At 56.3% G+C, this 21,441-nt stretch overlaps 2 protein-coding genes across 3 annotated transcripts; one reads left to right on the plus strand and one right to left on the minus strand.

Annotated features, from left to right (window-relative positions):
- Nucleotides 1-256: 256 nt before the first annotated feature.
- Nucleotides 257-5,298, plus strand: MMP15 (matrix metallopeptidase 15). The gene is made up of 10 exons (XM_066557226.1): nucleotides 257-372; nucleotides 1,418-1,566; nucleotides 1,815-1,937; nucleotides 2,041-2,348; nucleotides 2,580-2,741; nucleotides 2,863-3,086; nucleotides 3,215-3,353; nucleotides 3,595-3,745; nucleotides 3,834-3,949; nucleotides 4,207-5,298. Exons 1-10 carry the CDS (start codon nucleotides 265-267, stop codon nucleotides 4,641-4,643), a joined length of 1,917 nt encoding a protein of 638 aa, XP_066413323.1. The 5' UTR covers nucleotides 257-264; the 3' UTR covers nucleotides 4,644-5,298.
- A 6,361-nt stretch (nucleotides 5,299-11,659) lies between these two features.
- Nucleotides 11,660-18,066, minus strand: CFAP20 (cilia and flagella associated protein 20). 2 transcript variants are annotated; one of them, XM_066557228.1, is made up of 6 exons: nucleotides 17,883-18,065; nucleotides 15,761-15,840; nucleotides 14,569-14,680; nucleotides 14,047-14,235; nucleotides 12,877-12,987; nucleotides 11,660-11,977 (listed from the first exon to the last, which is right to left on the minus strand). In XM_066557228.1, the coding sequence occupies exons 1-6, from the start codon at nucleotides 17,964-17,966 to the stop codon at nucleotides 11,972-11,974; spliced, it is 582 nt and encodes a 193-aa protein (XP_066413325.1). In that variant the 5' UTR covers nucleotides 17,967-18,065; the 3' UTR covers nucleotides 11,660-11,971. The 2 variants fall into 2 exon arrangements, with proteins under 2 accessions (XP_066413325.1, XP_066413324.1); XM_066557227.1 differs by lacking the exon at nucleotides 11,660-11,977 and having other exon boundaries at nucleotides 12,868-12,987; nucleotides 17,883-18,066.
- Between the last annotated feature and the right edge of the window lie 3,375 nt (nucleotides 18,067-21,441).

A 21,441-nucleotide genomic window follows, 5' to 3' on the forward strand; every position in this document is an offset into this window, starting at 1 on the left:
GGCGGCAAGGTTGCTGAGAGGAGCCGCGCCCCTCCGGTCGCCAATGTGCCTCGCTCCGCCGTGCTGACCTCACGCACAATAGGCGGGCCGGGAGGCGACGGGCCGCGCCTGGCAGCGCCTCCCATGCACCGTGCGCAGCCCCCCGCGGCGGCTCGGCCCCGGGCCATGAGGGCGGTGTAGCTCCGACACCGCCGCGCTCGGCCCGGCCCGGCCCGGCCCGGCCCGGCGCGGCCGGGGGCAGCCGCGACCCGGCGGCGGCGCGGAATGGCAGGAGGGGGCGGCGCCCCCTGGCGGGCGGGCGGGCGCCTCCCGCCGCTCGTGGTGCTGCTGGTGCTGCTGGCGGGGGCGGCGGGCGAGGAGATCAACGCCGAGGTGAGGCACGGGCCCGGGGCTCCGCACCCCCGCACCGGCACCTGCGGGGCCGCCGCACCGCCGGCCGGGGCAGGTGCAGGCGGGGAACGGGGTGGTGGGGTGCAGGTCGCCGCCGGGGGTGGCGGGCGGCGGGTGCGGGGTGTGGGGAGGAAGCGCTTTGTGCCCGGCGGGGGAGGGGGTGAAAGGGCTTTTGATAAAGGCTCTGCTCCACCACCCTGCCGGGGAACGGGAGTGGGGGTAGAAGAATTTAATAGATTTAGTGTTTTTAGCAATTAAAATGTTAAGCCGTTTTTGGGAAAAAAAAAAAGTGATAGGAAAAGAATTGGGGTAGGAAAAGGATTGGAGAACCTGGAGAAGACTTGGAAAAGGAAAAAGACTTGGAAGAGCAATAAGACTTGGAAAAGGAAAAAGAATTGGAAGGAATTTAGAAAGAAAAGCTTTAAAGATTAAAAGGAAACCCCCCCTAATTTGGAAAATATAAGTGAAAACTAGGAGGGAAAAAAAAGTTACAAAAGAGTAATAATGAAGATAAAAATAAAATGCATTTAAAGCAGACAAGAGGAGGTGGAGGCTGGGGCAGGAAGGAAGAGCCCCGGCGCGCCCCAGCACCCTCCTGCCCCCCGCCCTGGGGCTGCAGCCCCGCAGGACAGAAGCTCCTTTGTGGGTGCAGGCCGGGGTGGGGGTCCCAGGCTTCACATCCCTCGGCAGCTCCCAGGGGACGCCTCCGGAGGAGGACAGGGACAGGCAGCCCGCAGGCAGCCTGGCCCCCTGCCAGCTGCCTGGTCCCTGGAGTCGGCCCATCCGGCAGCAGCCCCCCGAGATCCCCGGCTCCCTCACCTTGCAGGGCAGGGCAGGGACCCCGTGCCCTGCTGCCGCAGCGCTGCCTGCTCGAGAGTGGCATTTGCCACTGGCAGCTGGCACTGACCGCCCTGTGAAGGGACGTGGGGCTGGGGTGCAGGCAGGCGGGGGCAGATCCTTCCCCAGTGGGCGTTGGGGAGCCCCGGGGCTGCTCGGTGCCGGGCTGACGCGTGGCTCTCCCGGCCAGGCATGGCTGCGGCTCTACGGGTACCTGCCGCAGCCCAGCCGCCGCATGTCCACCATGCGCTCGGCCCAGACCTTCTCCGCCGCGCTCGCCGAGATGCAGAAGTTCTACGGCATCACCGTCACCGGCGTCCTGGACGAGGAGACCAAGGCGTGAGTTTCTCCATTGTCTCCTTGCTCAAGCAGATGGCAGCTCCACTCTCGGGCTTTGTGGTTTTCTCTGACAGCCTCGGGGCTCTACTGGCACCTGGAAGAGTGGGTGCTGTCCCCCTTGTGCTTCTCCCTTTTTGGGGGCTGCACCTCTGCAGCCAGGATAGTGTCCCTGCTGTCTGTGGGTGCTGTAACCCCGCAGGGATGTTGGCTGTGGTGGGCTGAGCCCTGGCTCGGTGTCCTCCTGGCAGGTGGATGAAACGTCCCCGCTGTGGGGTCCCGGATCAGTTTGGAGCACGGATGAAGTCCAACATGCGTCGGAAGCGGTACGCGCTGACAGGGCGGCGCTGGAGCCAGAGCCACCTCACCTTCAGGTACCCAGCACTGCCAGGGATTCCCTCCCCCAGGCCCATGGTGACCCATAGATCCCCTCAGAGTGCTGCTCCAGGCCTTCTCTAGTGAATTCTGTATCCCCAGCATCCAAAACTACACGGAGAAGCTGGGTCGGTACCACTCCCACGAGGCTGTCCGACGAGCTTTCCGCGTGTGGGAGCAAGCCACGCCGCTGGTTTTCCGGGAGGTGGCCTACGAGGACATCCGGCAGAAGAGGAAGAAGGAGGCTGACATCATGGTGCTCTTTGCCTCTGGATTCCATGGAGACAGCTCTCCCTTTGATGGCCTTGGGGGATTTTTGGCTCATGCCTATTTTCCCGGCCCTGGCATGGGGGGAGACACGCATTTCGACTTGGATGAGCCCTGGACGCTGGAGAATGCAGATGTGTCTGGTGAGTTGAGGGCCAAGGAGGTTGTAAAGGTGACCAGAGGAGCCTGGTGGCCACTGTGGGTGGAGGGGGGAGCTGTGCTGGTGTGGACAGGACTGGCAGGGAGAGCAGGTCCACCATGGGTATGCCGGCCGATCCCACTAGAGCACCCCTGTTGCCGGATGCTGGGTCCAGGAGTCTACCTCATGTGTCATGTTCTCCACCCCCTCTTGCTGATGGTGCCTCTCCATGCAGGGAACAACCTTTTCCTGGTGGCTGTGCACGAGCTGGGGCACTCGCTGGGCTTGGAGCACTCCAGCAACCCCAGTGCTATCATGGCACCCTTCTACCAGTGGATGGACACAGAGAACTTCCAGCTGCCTGAGGATGATCTCAAGGGCATCCAGCAGCTCTACGGTGAGGAGTTGGTTGGGGGATCATCCCAGAGGTGGGATTTTGGGCATGTGTGTAGGGAAACTGAGGTACAGGTGTTGCTGGTCTGCATCATCACATCCCTTCTCTCACCTGCCCGATCCAGGTACCGCAGATGGGCACCCTCAGCCCACCAAGCCTTTGCCCACCGTGACACCCCGGAGACCTGGCAGGCCTGACCAGAGACCCCCTAAACCTCCCCCTCCGGGGAAACCAGAGCGCCCACCCAAACCTGGCAGCCCAGACCGACCTGACCAGTACGGCCCCGACATCTGCGATGGGGACTTCGACACCGTGGCGGTGCTGCGTGGGGAGATGTTTGTATTCAAGGTACCTGCCAGGACCCACTCCTGCCCCTTCCTTGGGGATGTAGTGGGTCTGTGGGTGGGAGGACCCCTCAGCAAGGTGACTGTGTCCCTGTGTCCTCCCCATCCTCTGCCAACCCTGTTTCTTTCCAGGGCCGGTGGTTCTGGAGGGTCCGGCACAACCGGGTGCTGGACAATTACCCCATGCCCATCGGACACTTCTGGCGGGGCCTCCCTGGGGACATTGATGCTGCCTACGAGAGGCATGACGGGAGGTTCGTCTTCTTTAAAGGTGAGCAGGAAAGCTGGATGGGAGGGCTGAGGTGGAAGCGAGACCCCAGTGTCTCCCACAAAGCTGTTGAGAGCTGGTTGGCTTCATCTCATCCTGACCCACCTCCCCAGCCACAGCTGCTCTGTGATCCCAAGGAGTCAGGAGGGCCACAGGCATTACCACTATCCCTATCCATTTGTGCACCTGCTACAGCAGCTGGGCAGGACCTTCTCATCCCCTTCTCCAACTCTTTTCCCTCTAGGTGACCGGTACTGGCTCTTCCGAGAAGCCAACCTGGAGCCTGGGTACCCACAGCCCCTGGTCACGTATGGGCAGGGCATCCCCTACGACAGCATTGACACGGCCGTCTGGTGGGAACCCACAGGACACACCTTCTTCTTCCGTGGGGACAGGTGAGTGTCTGTGGGGTTCTGCCAGGGGGGAGAATGTTGGGCAGTGGGACCCCTGTGCTTGTCACTTACCCCCCACCTCCCTCCCCAGATACTGGCGCTTCAATGAGGACACACGCTCGGTGGACCCTGGGTACCCAAAGCCCATCTCTGTCTGGGTGGGCATCCCTCCCTCGCCCAAGGGAGCCTTCCTCAGCCCGGACGCCTGTAAGTAGAGGAGGAGAGGGGTGGGGGGTGGTGGTAGTGGGGGTCTTGGAGATGAGATTGTCCCTCTGATAGCCTGGCCACATGGGATGGACTTGGGGACAGTGTGTGGGAGTCAGCAGTGAATCCCCTTCTGAGAGGTTTCACCAATCTTGGGAGTAAAACCTGCTGTCTTGGGCATCTGCAGGGGTGGCAGGTGGTGGTTCTGCAGTGTCCTGTGCCCACCCACTTACCCCTTGTCTCCATCTTCTGTCCCCCAGCCTCCACCTACTTCTACAGAGGCACAAAGTACTGGAAGTTCGACAATGAGCGTCTCAAGACAGAGCCAGGCTATCCCAAATCCATCCTACGGGACTTCATGGGCTGTCACACAGAGCTGGTCCCAGACCCCAATCCCCGCTGGCCCGATGTGGACCGACCCCCCTTCAACCCTGATGGGGATGGGGGGACTGAAGGTGAGGAGGAGGAAGAGGAAGATGAGGATTACAACGAGGGAGATGGCCAGCCAGGCAGGGACGTGGACGTGGTGGTGCAGATCGATGAGTACACACGCACCATGAGCGTGGTCATGGTGCTGGTGCTGCTGGTGCTGCTGCTCTGCATCCTGGGCCTCATCTACGTCATCGTCCAGATGCAGAGGAAGGGCGCACCCCGAATGCTCCTGTACTGCAAGCGCTCCTTGCAGGAGTGGGTCTGACCCTGGCTCCCTCCCCCAGCCGCCCCCACCACCATGGTGCTAAGATGGACCTGACACCCCCTCCCCCTGACCCTCACCACGGCCTCGGCCCCTCTACCCCATTGTTGCTTGATGGCTCCAGCCTCAGAAAAGGGGGGATGCCCAACCCCCCCAGCCCCTCCAGAGCAGCCGGGCTGGGACCGGGGATGGTCATGGGGGGGCTGGAGGGCATCCAGGCCCTGCCTGCTCCCCAGTGCCTGTGCCTCCCCCTAGCTGTGACCCTCAGGCTGCCACCCATCATGTGCCTGCATCTGCCATGGGTCCCTGCAGGGTCCCTTCCTCCTGGGTGAGCCCGCTGCAGCTCGGGTGGTGAGTGGGCTGGGGGCTGCTCCCCAGTGCTCCAGGCTGGCAGGTCTCAGCCTCTGGCACCTGCAGTGGTAGGGAAGGGAGGGCTGAGCTCATGGCTGTGTTTCCTGTTGAACCATGGGGATACAGGGATGTAGTGCCTAAAGACAGTGTGAGCTTGGAGATGCCACCTCTGCAGCCCTGCTGGGGCTCAGCTCAGTCCGGGCCCTGCTGCTGCCACTGTGGGATGAAGCCCTGGGGCACGTACCCTGTGGGCAGGGCAGTGGGCACAGCCACCTTGTATGTCCATTAAACGGGTCGGGTGTGTGGAGAGCTGTGGTGCCATTGCCCTTCCTGCTGCGGGGGTGCCCTGGGAGGGACTGGGCAAATTTTGTGGTAACGGGGCTTGTCTGGGGGGTCACCCTGCATGGCACCCCCAGGGGACTGAGTGCCATGCCAGGGGATGCAGGGAAAGGGCCAGCATGGCCAGTGATGTCCCTGCAGCAGTCCCTGCCCTGGGGCTGCCACTTGAGGGGGGTCAGCTAAAGCAGCCCCCCCACCCCCACCAGTGGACAGAGCAGCCTTTCAGCAGCTCCCACGGCAGTGACAAGGGCTGGGAACACAGGGTGCCTTGTTCTCCCCCAGCCAGCGCTGCTCTTCAGCCCTGGGCAGCCACCTCCCTTCCCCATGCAGGGGCCGGGAGCAGCTGGGGGACCCTCCTGGAGCCGCTTCACAGCGTGCTCCAGCTCCCTGTCCCCACGCAGCCCTGCTGAGTTTCCTGGGGGGAAGGGGTGGCCATATCCTGTCTCACCACTGCTGTCCCAGCAGAGGAAGGCAAGAGGAGTCACAACTGCTGCAGAGATCAGAGAAATAATCATGGGAGTGGGAAAGATTAGACTCCAGGGGTAGGAAACTGGCTTTATCCGGGGAAAAATGTTGCTCAGACATTAATGGGAAGAAAAACCAAACCACAGAAGCTGGTGATGTGATGATCACAGGGGTGGCAGCTGGAGCCAGGTTTGTTCTGCAGGTGCAGCCTTGGGGTGGGCAGCAGAGGCCCAGCACCATTGCTGCCCTGGTGGGGAGGCTGGTTGGGCTGTGCTGGGCAAGGGGGTTGTGTGAACCTGGCCCATGCCTGTGGGGATGACCCTGTGGAACTGGGGTGGGAACTGATTCCAGTCAGCATCTTTGCTTCCTCCAGCCTCCCTTGCAGCAGGACCAGGGCCAGCACCTGTGCCAGCACCTGTGCCCTGCCTCTCTGCCCTGGGCATCTCTGTCTTGGTGCACTCCTGCCCTGCTCCCCTTGCCCTGGTGCTCCAGCTGCTCCTTTGCCCTCATCCCCTCCTGCCAGCCCGGGTGGGTGGATGGGAGGGTTCCCCCAGTTCATGAATGAGGATATGAAGACTTTGTGCTTCCCCCATCCTTCCCCCTCCCCAGGGCCCAGGGCTGCTGGCTCAGTTCCCGACTGCTACAACCACTTTCCAGCACTGAATTACCCTGGGCTACCCAGCTACTCATCAGCCACTAATTACTGTAAAAGGGAAGGATGGATGCTGGCTCTCACCCCATTTTTCTGGTGCTGGGGGGGAACCCTGTGGCCTGAGTCACCATCCCCTGCCCCAGCCTCCATCCCTACCCACACTGGGCAGCGATTTCCAGCCATGAGCTGATTCCCTGGAAAACACGTTTGGCTCAGACTCAGCACGTCACTGCAGCCAAGTGAGAAGTCAAAATCAGGAACAGAAAACCCCTGAGGAATTGGGGGGAGTGGGTGGAAAAAGATCTCCAAGTGGCTCAGGGCTGTTGTATTCCATCAGCCAAGCCTTGCTGGGTCACATTCCTTGGCTTTTAACTTCTTTCAGTTCGGTTTTTACCATTTTGCTCAGATTTGTGCTCGTGTTGGTCTTCCCCAGAGCTGAAGGAGGACCCACAGCTCTGCCGAGCTGGGAGCCCTGCCATGGGGCAGCCTGACACTCCAGCCTGTGCTGAACCGGGGCCAGAGAGGCACCAGGAGCTGCCAAAAGCCATGAACCTGGCCAAAAGGCGAGGCAGGAGGAAAGCACGGCTGGGATTCACTCTCTCCACCCCTGCAGAGACTGCTCCAGAGGCCAGTGCAGATGCATTTCCCACGGCAGATGCATTTCCCACACTGGATGCTCTTCTGTGGCAGATGCATTTCCAACAACAGCTGCATTTCCCACGGCAGCCCTCTCTCCTGGGGGTACAGAGGTGTTTCCCTTCTCTCCTGGGGGTACAGAGGGTTCGACGGGGTGCAGGGCTGGGACACCAAAGCCTGGTACCTGGAAAGACGCCTGGCTTGCAGGGAAAGGCAGAGCTGGACAAGGGTGCACAGGGCCAGCTGCTTATGGCATCCCTTCCATGGCAGGGGAGGAGCCTCCTTGCTGATTCACAGTGGGACAGGAGCTGGGAACAATTCCCCAGCGGGAATTAGGGATGCTGGGAGCAGAGGCCCAGGCCACCACACTTGGTGAGCTGGGACACCACTTCCCACCCCCTCCTGCTTTTCCCCGGATGCTGCAGCAGAGCTGGTGCCAGGAGCCCGGGGCCATCTGGAAACGCTCATGGACAGCAGTGAGGGACCTGCTGCAGATAAAGCCCAGCATTTCAGCGGCGCCCAGGCTCTGCCAGAGGCCCCTGCACCGCTCTGCACGCCCACAGTGGGGTCAGCTCACCTCTGGCCAGCCGTGGGTGTGAGCCCAGGAGGGCAGCAGGCACCTGCTCTAAGGACAGGGCTGTTGGGAGCATGGGGAGCGCGAGCCTGGCTGAGCCTGGCCCTGGCAGGCACCGGGCTGCCCTGCCAGGATCCACTGCCAGGGAGCCTGGCAGCTCCCTGCTTCCCAAAAATAGGTTGGAGAGCCTGACCTGGAAAAGACCCTGGGAGCTCAGAGTCCTCCAGGCTCTGCTGTGCTGGGGTGGGCATGAGGGGGAGACCAGGGCTGGCAGGGGCTCTCTGCCCTTCTGGCAGCATCTCAGGAGAATCCTCCTCTTCGTCTGCAAGCCAGGGCACGAGCCCCTGTTCAGTGCTGAGGAAAGGACCCGGAAAACACAGAGGAAGCCGGGCTCAGTGCAGAGGAAGAACCGGGGCTGGGATACAGCAAGCAGCACCCGGCAGCTCAAGGTCGGAGGAAACAATGCTGGGGATGGAGGGAAGGGCCGCGGGGCCCGGGAGGGGCCGAACCTGCTGCCTGTGCTCGCTGCGCGCAGGGCGGAGGCTCCCGGGAGGGGTCGGTGCCAGCACAGCCCCGCTGTGGTGGGATGCACCCACCAACCACGCCGAGCTCGGCTCAGGTGTATGTGGCTCATGCCCCTCTGCTCCCCTCACACCCACAGGGCAGCCCCCAGCCTGCTCCCGGGGTGCTGGGACCCCTCATCTCACAGAAAGTCATTCCTGGGGCTGCAGGGGCAACACGTGAAGGGATGGTGAAGCAGATGGGCTGCGGTTCTGCTTCAGCACAAGTTGGTATCCATCATCTCACTTCTAGCAGCTCTGAGGCTTTCCCCACTGCACCCAGGTTAGCTCTCAGGGTGCACAATTGCTCCCTTACCCCAAAAAATCGTGTTTGGGTGGTCCCATTTTGCAGCCTGCCAGGTGAAGCTCTCACCCCTCTCCTACAGGCACCGGCAGGGCAGGAACATCAGCTCTCTCTGCATGCACGGTGGCCAAAGTCCCCAGTACTGTCACTTGCTTTTCCTGGGCGGTGGCCAGTGGTAAAACTCAAAATAAATATTTCCCTTGCCTCCAGCACTGCCTGCCCCACATTAGACAACAGCTGCAAAGGATTAATGTCGCCCTGGAGGTGTAATCCTTCTATAAAGATGACAACATTTGGCCCAAGACATCCAGGGAGATGCAGAATGGACAAGAAGCAGAGTTTGGCCCAGATTTTTTTGATTCCTACTTATCCCTCTGTGATAACAGCTCTGTGCTTCTTTGCCAGGACCCACTTGATAGGAAAGTGACAAAGTGCAAGGGGACAAACACAGGCAGAGACAGAAGCTTGTGTCCATATCCTGCCAGACAATGTCTGCTGGGCTGGACGCTCACACAGGATTCTTCTGCCCCAGCAGCAGAGCAAGCTGAGAAAGCTTTCCAGGAAAACCCCATTGCCTGCTTGCTCTGCCAGCAGCTGCCACCTGCCCAGGCAGAGCCACTGGAGCCTTGGGATGTCCCAGCCTTGGCTCCCACCACAGGGAGTGCCAGCTGCTCCAGCCCAAGCCTGCTGCTGCTGGCCCAGCCCAGGGTGGGTCCCTTGCTCCAAGGAGCTGCAGCCTGTGCACTCACCGTATTTCAGCACCCAAGCTTTCCAAGGGAAGCTTTGCCTTTCGTGCAGAAAGTAGCTCCCAGCACTGAGGTCCTGATTGAAGTGTCCAAGTGCAGAACCTTGCCCCAGCCAGTGGAAGACAAAGGTGAAAAGCTGGTGCAGAGAAGGAAAACTGATCTTTGGGTGGGCCCTGCTCTGCCTGGGGTTGAAACCAGGGCTCCCCACAAAGATTCTTTTCTCTCCCACTAAACATGAACTGCAACAAGGACTTATGCATGGAGGAAGGAGCAGGCCACCCACAGAAAGGTGAATGAGGAGATATTTAAGATCTTTTCTCCATAGGCTGCCTGCAGTGAACTGGGACTCCCCTCTGCCCTCCCCTCATACCCAGCTGAGGCTGCCCCAGGAGCAGGCAGGCAGTAGCCATCCCTGACTCCCACCTCTGCCCCCACCTCCTTCCTGCATTCCTCCACTCTTTCCATGTAAGAGGATGTTGCATCCCAGCCACGTCAAAAGCCATAACCAAAGGAGTGAGAAGCTGAGTGCTCCACCACAGGAGTTTTGCTTGTGCACATTGAGGAAAGGGCTGCTGACAGTCTGGCCCACCCACCAGCAGCATCCTCTTCTCCCACAGGGAGAGCATCCAACTTCACCCACCTTCAGTGAGATGGTTAAAGTTTTGATGGGAGAGAGGGATTAGAAGAGAAAGATTTTGGAAGCACTGTGTAAATCACCAAGCATCTGGCTGTAAAGGAAAGAGCCAGCATCTGATGATGCTCCACTTTGTGCAACAAGTAAACAGGAAGATTCAGTATTTTGTTTCGTATTTAAAAATACACAGAAGGTCCATATGGATGTAAGGGTTTGTGGCTGGGAGTTTATTCCAGCAAATCTGCTGGCACAGCTCCTAGAGGTCAGGCACGAATTGGCAGCAGTGCCCATCTGATCTCTGCAGAGGCAGCCAGCTCAGCTCAGGGCCCAGGGGAGCCCAGCCCCTCTCAGTGCATTAGGGCTGGTCACTCAGGGTGAGCTCAGCTCCTCAGGGACCAGGGGAAACTCCAGCACAGGCTCCAGCAGGGCAGGGAAAGGCAGCAGCAGCTCCTGCTGAGTGTTCAGCTGCCAAAGACTGCCAAAAACACATGGTGTTGAGCAAGGCCTTGCGGGAAAGGATGCACATTTTACCCTCCTGGAGTCTGATGGATTTGCTCAGCAGCTCCCCCAGCTCTGGCAAGCTTTGCAAACATGGAGAAAGCCTCACCATGGACTTCATTAAGGTGAACCCCTGGCACATGATCCAGTGCAATTCCACTGAACAGACCAAGTCCAGCCAAGCCTTGACATGTCAACGCAAGGTGGATGGTGATTTCTCATGTAGGTTTCCTTGGCTGGGCTCCTTAGAGCTACCAAGCTTTCAGCTGCTAGAAGAACTGCAAAGGTGAAGACAGAAAGCCTTCTGGAGGTGCAATCCAGCCCCACGTGGCAGCACCTCCAGTTCAAAGCCCAGAAGCTCCATTACAGGAGAGGCCACAGAGGTGCAAAAAGAGGATGCACAGACATGCCAAACCTTTAAACCAGGCAGGGTCTCAGTGGTCAGGATTAAACCAGAATCTAAGGCAATCTAAGATGTCCCCCAGCAGGCTCTCCTCCTCCTGGGAGAGAGCAGCTTTGTTCTACAGAGCAGTAACAGAAGTGAAATCCTCCCCATTCACTGCACAGCCCAGGGAAGGATCAGTGCCAGCCTTTGGGACCTGCCCCCCCCAAGACCTGATGGGGGCTTGGCCCCGGGCAGGAAAGGCATCATCTACTCCCAGACTCACCCCCTTACTGATGGAGTCTCTGGCCTCCCCTTCACAAGCCTTTCTACAACAAAGGCAGATTGGTTTGAGGCAGGGAAGGGCAGATTCAGCACAGGAAAAGACTTCCGCTCCTGTTGTGCTGCACCTCCCCTTTGATCCCTGGGGAAGGGACAATCTGGCAGCTGGGAGGCTATTGTGTGCCTTGTGCTGCTGAAGGCTTGGCTGAGAGCTGGAGTGAGTTGGTAACTACACAGCCAACAAAACTGTGCCCTAACAGGCAGGTAAGCCTAATTGGTCACTGCTGGGGAAAATGGCTTCAAGGAAAGAGGGAATGAAAAATCCATTTTCATGAACAGCATGAGTTTTTGTCACAGTACCACAAACTTCATGGATTGGAGACAGTTTCTGTATTCTCTGTGGAAACCTCACTAATTTTCCTCTCATCAGATTGCTGCTGGTTGTGTCTGTGCTATCCCTTAAACAGTGAGGGTGCTGATCAAAGTCAAGTTCAGAGGCAAATTCTAACATTTGGGTTCTCAAAGAAATTCTCTGGCACTTTCTGAAGCACTAAAAAGTTAGGGATCCATCAAAGGAGGAAGAAGACAGAAGCAGATTTACAGAGCCAAATGTTTAATTTTCAAGAACAAGTATTACATCCATATTTAGAGCATATATAAGAGATGGAAACAAGGAAATAAAAAATAAAATTGCTAACTTCAAGAGGATACACTTGAATTGTGATGATGGATGGATACACTCCACAATTCCTGCTGAATCCCTTCTTTGGAGGCACAGTGGCCACTTTGAGCAAGACAAGACTGGGGTGCCAGGCCACCTGCAGAGTTTAGGCTCAGCACTTTAGGAACAGCCAGGAAAACTCTGACTCTGTACAATTTGCACGCCAACATCTCTTCCCAACGTGATGTTATTGCTGGACAGAGCAGGGAGAAGAAAGGAGACACTTACAAGACTTGGCAGCACAAGACAACAGTACTGGGAGGGCTCCAAGCACTCCCCAGACACATCTGTGAGGCTGCTACAGCCCAGGAGGCAGTGACAGGTTCCCCACAGGTGTTACCTACAGTTAACACTGCCTTCTACCTCCCACTACCATCAGCCCCCAATATCCTCCCTCAGCAGCTTGAAACTTTGCCCAGGAATCTTCTTTGCTAAAAGAAGTGTCTGCATTGGGACAGGCTGGCCCTGGCAAAGAAGGTGTTTCCTCACAAGCCTCAAAATTGCTGCATGTTGCTCAAGATCTCTGAATATGCCAGCATGTTCACTCCTCTCCCATCGCTGCAGGAGCATAGCTTGGCACCTCCTCCTGAGGGCAGCCATGGTGTCTCCTTCCCCCCTCATGGCACCACTGTCTGGTACTGGGCAGGGTAAAGATCGGAGGGGACTCATTTTGGGCTAGAGGGACACAAACAGAATCTCTCCTGGAAGACAAATGTGGAGCTGCAGCTGCTCTGAAGAGCAAAGTTGCTGAGCTGAGTCATGGATGAAAGCTCTGGAGAGATGCCGGGAGGCTGCAACTGCCCAGAGTCCTTCAACACAATCAGGGAGGACATGGAGAGCAGCTGAACAGCTCACCCTGCTCCTAGATGGGAATGACAATTTCCATGTGTTTTGGCAGGAAAGCTACACAACAAAGCACCCCAGACAGACTGCTCACCCTGGCAACAGAGAGGGTGCTCCCTGGCCGGAGGCCAAAGCTGGCAAGAGCTCTGCTGCCAGAAGAAACTCCGGGTTGCGAAGGCAGCAGGAGGAGGCAGAGGAATGCTAGTCTGGCTCACTGTTCTCCCACCCTCCTTCCCACATCTAGCTCACCTTGGCCTTATTCTGGACAGGCAGATACAGCTTGAACTCGGCTGGGAGCTCATCCTCTGAGTACAGCCGGTCAGAGAAATACACCCGTCGGATGCGACAGTTGGCGTGGATCTGGGAGTCAAAACAAAGAGTCAGTCCATTTTCCACGTGCTCTTTCCACAGTCAGCTTTGGTGTCATGCTGCAACATGGATTCTTTGGCTCAGCAGCTGGAAATCTATCTCACTCTCTTGCTTTTTTGAATATGATAGGGCATCAGCAAAATGTTGGTCTGTGCCCTCTGCTTTGCATTTGCATTCCTGTCTCCAGGTATGAACACTCAAAAGATTTGGCCAAGCTCTGGTATCTCTGCCAACTGTCTTAGTTGCTAAGGGGATTCTTTGCTGTGAACCGACCTCTGCTTGGCTGGTATCAGCACTTGCCAGAACACTCACAGCCTCAGCCTGCTGCATTTTTAACACGCCCACTTCAGGGCCTCCCTGAGGTCAGGAATGAGCCTGTCCAGCCTGTGCTGCCTTCACTATCAGCTGGCAGCAAAGTAGTTGCTCTGGTCCCCCTCGTGAGTATGTGAGAAGGCAGACAACTCTCAGCTGACTGCCTGCACCTCAGGGCAATCCTGCAAGGAACTGCAGCACTCCCCTCACACCAAGGAACAGGCACGCTCCACACACAGACATTCCTCAAAATAACACACACCACTGAACATGACTCCCTAGCATATGGAACAAGTTCCATGTCCTCAGCAGGAACAAACCCTGCATCAGCTCTTTTACAAGGGACTCAGTGAAAGCAGGGTAACTCCACTACCACTAGGAAACAAGCTTGACCAGGGGTATGAATGGTCTGTACATCGTGGGGCTTTCCCATCCACGTTCCTGTTCAGCCAGTCACTGTCCAGCCTATCTGGACAGTGAGGCAATACCCAGCTTTCATGGCATGCCACAGGGAACTGCAACTCTCACCCTGACCAACGCACAGCCAGAGAAACAAGAGGCAAAAGGGCTCCTTCATCCCAGCCTAAGCAAGTTAGATGAGGCCTTCAAGTCAGGCCTTTGCCCACCTTCCAGAGTGCTCTGCAAAGGAACCCCAGAGGGCTAAAGGCAGATTCCCCTCCTGCTGTCCCAGGCAGCAGGAACACGAGCAGCCCTTGGTTTCCCAGGGCAGCTCCTCACCTGCACTCTCAGGGTCTCGATGTAGTTGGTGCCGTAGGCGCGGCGCGTGAAGTCGGACAGGTTGAACTGGATCTGGTTCCAGCCGTCGTCCAGCCGCATGGGCATGGTGCAGATGAAGGGCTTCACCCGAGTCGTGCTCTGGTAGTTGCTCGCCCGGAAACGCCGACGGACGTTCTTGTCATCCAGCACCTGGGCAAGGAGGGCAGGGCTGCTCACCCCGGCACCAGGCCCCCAGGACAGCGCTACCCGACTCCAAGAGGGCTCTCTACTCCCCACCCCTCCGTTCCACGGCAGAAGTAATTTTAACGCAGGAAACAGACCCATTTTCAGGAATAGCAACAATGTGTTTGTCAGCTGACTGATGCCCCCATACCAGAAGACCTGACACACCACATGGCCAAGAAAGCAAAACTGTTTTGGGGATCACTCACTGCCTGGGACAAGTTCCAACACAAGACTGCAGGCTCTCTGGCGCCTTCCTCAGTGGTCCCTGGAGGGGCCTCCCCACTGCACACTCCTCACCTGCACTTCAAAAGTGAAGTATTTTTTCAGGTTCTTGATGATCATCACTAGGAAAGGTAGTTTGATGCCCAGGGTCTTCTTTGGGTCAGCAGGGCACGTGATGTACGTGGTACTGAGAGGTGAGAGAAAAACACTTTAGCATCTCACACGGCACAAAGTGCACAGCCTGAGGTAACCCAAGTCTCCCCCTTGGCCCAGTGCAGCCTTGGAGGACAGGCAGAAATGGGTTACTGTGATCATAAGATCTCAGCAACAACCAGGGCTTCCTGTAACAGGAGGGGGAGTTTCAGAGGTAGCTGCAGGCAGAAAAAGATAAAAGGCACAAAGAATGCATCTCAAATTGCACTTTTCTCACCCAGGGCATGAAACACCTTCCTGGACAGCTTCACCTCCCCAGTTTCAAGGCCATGTCAGCGCTGTTTCTTAACACAACCTCCTCCTACCCTTGACTGAACAGGTAGAGCCCTCCAGATCATGGCAGAGGCCCTGTGTGCTCTATATGGCTGGGAAAACAGAGGTTGTGAGCCCTAGAAGCACACTTCACGCCTGGCAAGTTTTGTATCAACACTTCTTGGAGGAAGAGAAGCATTGCCTCAGTCTGTCTGCAGGAGAGGAGTCTCCACTGCCCTTATAAGGAGCGCCCTGCTCTGAATCACCCCTGGAGAAGCCTTGGAGACTCTGAGCCCGCTCATGGAGCTGGCGTCTGTCTCCCGGGGCGATGGAGACGAGGTTGCTAAGAGAAGCTCCACAAGCAACTCCTCTCATAAATCTCCCTCTGATCTTCCTGCTGTAGGGAGAGCAGCTGTCACGTGAGGAAAACAGACCCAAGACAATAGAAGAGACAGCAGACAGTGCTGCTTTTTCAGTAACTGGCAGTGCTGACTGAGGCTGGGTATTAAATACCGCCTTTTTTCCCCTTCAAGTGATGGAAGAATAATGGGATTTTATTTTTTATCCCTTAGCCCCAGTGAGGATAAGAATGAGAGCTCTACAAGCACATCCAGGGAAAGGCACAGCACACTGCCACAGGGGGAGTATCAGTGATATGACCCAGATTCTTCCATTTATTGACAAAGACATTGCCATCACACTGCTGTAGTTTGAAGATGATGTCTGCTGGGCACTGCCATCTTTCACTCTGCTTCAGGGCAGAGTCCTGCTCCCCCAGAACAGCAGAAGAGGCTTCTCCTACCTGACATTTGTTCCTTCAATCTCCAGCACCAGTGACTGAATGTCATTGTCCGTGATTCGCTTGATGTGGCCATTGCGCACCTGGAACAGAAGTGGGGCAGACAGCACAGACGTCACTTGAGAGGGGAAAAAGAGGCACCCACAGCTCCATTAGGAGAAGGAATAAAACCCCAGGAGGACCCATCTACATTCACCTGGCTCCTACTCTCCTGGACCTTGCTGTTTCCAAGGCTTTGATCACTGCCCCAGAGTGCCAGCAAGAGTTTACAGCCCAGCATGCTGCACATAGACTGAGTGCAAGACTTGCATCTATCAAAACATGCTGCAGTGAACACAAGGGACTCAACCTCATATTAGACGCCCAAATAAACAAACATAAAAGAGTGAGAGTCAAACTTGAGTGCAGTAAGGGGTAAAAAAAGGACAAGCAATACAGGGGAGCAACCAGCCAGCCACTAGTCACCAAGGGAACTTGGTTTGTACTGCTGGGCATGGCTGACTGCCTCTGGGGAAGGGCTCACACACTCAGGCACACTCTTGCACACCCACACACACACACTCTCTACCAGCACAAGCAGTGCACGTCCTACTATGGCCAAAAAATATATGGGTTTTCCCCACGTCACAAAAGCTTGAGATATTCCCTGAGATGTACAAAAAGTAGAAATCACAGCCTGCTGGTTCTTTTTGCGAAGATATGAAAGTCTACATTAGGACAGCTATGAACCCAGTAATCTCAGGCATGTACCCTGGACACAGGAGAATGTCAAATACTGTTTCCAGTTCTCACCAAAATGACAGGGGCATTTCATGCACTGCTGAAGAGAGCATGGCAATCCTCACAACAAGCACACCCAGGCTGGCCATGCTTCATGCAAGAGAGACTACTGCAAGGCAATTGCAGCTGAAAGGACCACTGCTGACATCCACCCTGCAAGCAGAGCTCCTGCTCCCACTCATGGGCCACACAATCATAACAGCATCACCCTGCACAGGACAATTCACATGGGAAGGTGCCTCCAGAGGTCTCCAGTCCAACCTCCACCTTCAAGCAGGGTCAGCACAGCCTGCTTATGGCTTATCCAGTCTGACAGCACACCCCTAGTCTAAGAGTCTTTAATGCGTCCCGTCCTTGCACCATCCAAATAAGCTGTAGATCCTTTTTCAAAGTCACAAATATTTGTGCAAGACACAGACACACGCACACAGGCAGTGTGAGGCATCCCAGCTCTTCACAGAGCTACATGGGTACCCACTGATGGGCAACAGGATAGGTCTGTGCTTCCTGTTGCCCATCTCACAACTTGTACATGCTCACACAAGCCCACTCAGGTCAAACATCATAGCTGTCTGAACTGCTGTGAAGGCTTTTGTTTCTGCTGAAACCACAAAACAACTCAGCTAAGGCTCACGCAGAAGCAACCAAATACAGGTTGTAGCCTTGGTCTCAGAGGTCACAACAAGTATTTTGCAGAATCACTAAACCATGGATGGTTTGTGATGGGGGATGCAGCACAGCTCAACATCTCCAAACATCCCGAGGACGGCTCCTTGATGAGAGATAGCGTGGAGAAGGCACAGGGCCCTGAGCAAAACCACTCTAAAAACTGGCAGGAGGGAGAAACAAAGTGATGAGACGTTCCCAACTTCTCCTACACCCACAAGCCGCCACACAGCCCACTTCTGAATGTCTCTGGAGAGCCTGTCTGAAGGTGGGTCACGCACCAGGAGACCCCACCTCGGCCCCACAGGGCCCCGGGCATCCCGCAGCCTATGGCCGCTGCTGGCCACTCCTGCAGCTGCCCCACAGCGCTGCAGCTCCTGGTGCCGGGCGGGCTCCTCTGCCCGGCAAAGGCAGAAAAGGCTCATAATAACACATTCCCCTCAGAAACACCCCAGGGCCCGGTACCGGCCCCGGGGCCGTGCCGGTAACCAGCGCCCGAGAGATCCCTCTATCCCGTTCCCGGGGTCCCGGTAACCCGGCCGCCGCAGCTCCGGCCCGGCGGGGGCCGAGCGGCCCCACAGGTGTCCGGAGCGGCCCGGGGGTTCCGGCGGCCCCGGGCTTGCCCCGGGAGGCTCCGCCGCTCCCCGGGCCGCGGCGCTGGCCGAGGCCGCCGCCTCACCTTCTTGTCCCAGATCTGGAGCGGTTTGCTGCCGATGCTGTAGAGCACGGAGAGGAAGCCGCTCTGGAAGGTGTTCTTGAACATGCCGGGGCCGGGCGGGCAGGGCCGCGCCGCGGCCGCCGCTCTGCCAGGACACGGCGGATCCCCCGCGCCGCGCCGCCGCCGTCACCGAGGAACTACTTGGGGCGGCCCCGGATGCACTTCCCGGTGACGGGGACGGTGTTGCGGGAGCGCTGCCACGGCAACCGCGGCTCCGGCCTCTGCCCTCCCTCGCTCCGCCGAGCTGCCGGAGCCGAGCCCGCTCCAAACCGTGCCCGGTGCCCTGGCGTCGGTACCGCGTTCACCGAACGCCTGGGCTGTGGCAGGGACGCCTCTCAAACATCTCCGTTCTTCACGACCCTCAGGCCAAAGGGGACGCCGTGGTTTGCTTTTCCCTAGGATGGTTTTTGCTTTTTGCCCGTGGGATGTTTCTCGGCCTGGGCTCTGCTCGTTCCTCCCAGGGGTTCCCTGAGCTGCTTTTGCAGGACTGGAGAGCGTTTGCTCCACTTCATTGCTTCCTTTAGCTGCACTCAATCCTGGGTGCCCTTGGAGCCTCCTGTGTGTTCTTGCTGCTCTAAGCCAGGCAGGGATAACATACAGGACCCTGGCAATATTGCTTTATGGCTGTGAGAATCTCTCTGAGTAGAGACAAGGCCTTGGCACAGCTGAAGAGGCTTAACAGGAACAGCTTGGGCTGGAAATTACATTTCTAAGCTGACATACATTTCTTCTGGCTGTAATAACAGCTGTTTACACCATCTATATTCAATGTACAGACACTAAACAGCATAAAAATTACTATTCTGCACCAGCTTTATAGTTCTTCAGGTTAACTCCAGGCCTCTGTTGCTGACTAATGCCCCATTCAAATCCTGACAATGTTGACTGCTAGGTGTGCTCGTCTCTCCCAGGAGCTACAAACACTCCCTCACAGCAGCTGGGTTAGCAGCACTTTCTATTTCCTTCACAATTCCTTGCACAAACAAGTAGAGAACACAAAAAGCAAGGCATTAGTTAGAAATGATCAGCTATATTTAGTCAGAGGGTTAGAGTACACTTTATATGGCAGGATGAAATAACTTGTTCCCTTAATCAGATGGTAGGAGACAACTGGGACAAATATCCAGCTGCCATTTCTGAACAGCCGGCTCATTCACATGCTCTCCACTTACCCCTTTAATGTCATGTTCTGCTGTACACAGAAATAGGTTGTGGTTTCAAATTTTCCTTATTTCTCAATTAATTTTAAGAAAATGTAGCACCCGTTGCCCCTCCTCCTTTCCTGGGCATGTGTGGGCAGAGAGCCCTGTAAATCATTAACCCATATTAATAATTGAGGCTGGCATTTGGGAAGAGGTCTCTGAGGGATGTATTTCAGAGACTCACACCCTGATGTTATCCACCTGGAAGATTGGTAGGAAGATGTTGGTATGTTACCTTACCCCTGCTTCCAATTCCCAGGGTGTACAGGGATTGAATTTGGGGGAGCAGATGGAGGAAAAGGCCCATCCTAAGAAAATAATCTGGTCCATGGAGTGAGCAGAGAGTGCCTGCTCCAGAAATAACTGCCCACTAAAGCACTTCCTTCCCTTCAGAATTCTCAGCAATCCGATGCCTTCAGAGGAATGAGATTTTCAGGAAGCTTCTGAAATGTTGCTGCTCTTAAGTGTCACATTGCTGGGTGCAGTTATGACACCAAAATGCAGCAGGTCTCTCCAGTATCACCAAGTCTGTGCTTGCCTTGGAGCACCTGGTCCAGGTTCAATGGCCCGGGAAATCCTAACCCAGGCCATTGCCCTCTTGACTGAGGCTGGAGAGCAGATGGCCAGGGCTGGGCCAGCTCCAAGGACAGAGCTTGGACCAGTAAAAACAGCACCAGATTCAGTCAGTTCCTTTGTGAGCCATGGAAAAACCAAGAACAAAGTATTGGTTTGTTCAAACCAAAGAACTCCTGCAAGGACTGTGAGATCCTGGGATTTGTCCAGATGACTCCAGCTGGCTCTTCCAGCCTGGATTTTCCTACAGGAGCAGCACTGGGTGAACAGCAGCTGTAATAGGAAAATCGAAAAGACAATTGTGCAGGAGATCCATAACCACCACATGCAAGGAGAGGCAAGGCCCAAAAGTGGCTCTGGGTGCTGAGGCAACCTGAAGGCTTTGGGCCTCACACTGAACTGAACTCTGAACAGTGCACAAGGAGGAAGAGGAAGAAGCTGGGCTGATGCTGAGCAAGGGTTCAGAAGAGAACAAAGGTATAAACATCAGGGGGTGCAGAAGGAGGCAATGTCACCATGTACTGGAGCAAGGTGGCAGAGAAAAGCAAGGAAGGAGGACACACTGCCTTGGAGGGACACCCGTGCAATCGATGGAGCAAGGGGCCACAATGAGCAAAACCTTTTTGACTCCAGATGAACTGGAGACAAAGAAGGATAGGCAAAGAAGAGTTTATATGTGACAAACAACAGTCTAAAAAGTCACTGGGAGCATTCTCTGGGGACAAGCTGTTAACTTGGAAAGGATATGGGCTGCAACAGGCAGCAGGTGGCAATGGGGAACATGATCCAACAGCATCAGGAGATGGATAGATCCAAGCAGCAGCAGTGCTCGGATGTGCCACCTGCTGCAGGGACCTCAGCTCAGCACATGCTCACAGTGCTGCTTCTGCCCAGTGTGGGCCCACTGTGGGCTCTGCCATGGGCTCTTTTCTGCTCTCACTGCTGGCCAGAGCTACACCCACCAAAACCAGTCTTGATGAACGTAGATGCCAGAGATCAGCACAGTCCTGGATACAACAGAGCTGCCATTAAACTGTTCCTTGGCAATGGACCATGCCCTGCCTTACAGCACCAGTAGGTCAAACTTACCTGATGCCCATGTCCACATCTGGGCCACAGCAAATCTCCATGTGTGACACACTAGGACAGTGCCTTCCCACACCTGTACCCATTACAAGGGGTAATGCAAGGACTCACTCGTGCAATTCCACTTTGGCCAGTGCCCAGGGCTCGGTGAGAGCAGTGCTGAGTGGTTCTGTGCTTGGCAGGAGCCCATGGCTGTGCTCCCTTCCCTGGAAACCAGCAACAGGTCTCTCTTTCCCAGACAAGAGCCTTGTCTCAGAGGTACCTTTCCCCAGGGCAGCTTCAGAATAGGGGAAAACTGTATAGGGAAAAATATATGGGCAATGAAGGAATGGGACAACACAAGAGAAATGACCATGTACAGTCATATAGAGCCCAGCTGGTGGCTTTTAGACAGAATTTCAAGTAGTTCATTAATACCTAAGACCAAAGTCCAGCTTGGCCAGCAACCATTATTGCAGGCAGACTCTCCTGAGCTCTGCCAGTGAAGGACCACATCTTAGAGGAACTCCTGCAATGCAGTGGCCCTTGGGCAGGACCTCCAGGCTCACAGCTTTGTGGTCATGGTGCTGGGGAGGAAGAGGAGAACCTGAGCCCAAGAAAGAGGAAGAGATGGGAGCTCCAGTGGTTCACAGACAGAGCCATGCCCAAGCCTCCCCAAG

This window comes from Molothrus aeneus, chromosome 11, assembly GCF_037042795.1.
Source record: "Molothrus aeneus isolate 106 chromosome 11, BPBGC_Maene_1.0, whole genome shotgun sequence".
NCBI lineage: Eukaryota > Metazoa > Chordata > Aves > Passeriformes > Icteridae > Molothrus > Molothrus aeneus.

What these genes read in the sequence shown, in the direction of transcription:
- MMP15 (XM_066557226.1), top strand. Translation starts at nt 265, where the DNA reads ATGGCAGGAGGGGGCGGCGCCCCCTGGCGGGCGGGCGGGCGCCTCCCG. An exon ending in GGGAGATGTTTGTATTCAAG is followed by an intron (nt 3,087 to 3,214) that starts GTACCTGCCAGG and finishes GTTTCTTTCCAG; the next exon opens with GGCCGGTGGTTCTGGAGGGT. An exon ending in GAGGTTCGTCTTCTTTAAAG is followed by an intron (nt 3,354 to 3,594) that starts GTGAGCAGGAAA and finishes TTTTCCCTCTAG; the next exon opens with GTGACCGGTACTGGCTCTTC.
- CFAP20 (XM_066557227.1), bottom strand. Translation starts at nt 17,966, where the DNA reads ATGTTCAAGAACACCTTCCAGAGCGGCTTCCTCTCCGTGCTCTACAGC. An exon ending in ATTGAAGGAACAAATGTCAG is followed by an intron (nt 14,681 to 15,760) that starts GTAGGAGAAGCC and finishes CTCACCTCTCAG; the next exon opens with TACCACGTACATCACGTGCC. An exon ending in TCGAGACCCTGAGAGTGCAG is followed by an intron (nt 12,988 to 14,046) that starts GTGAGGAGCTGC and finishes TTTGACTCCCAG; the next exon opens with ATCCACGCCAACTGTCGCAT.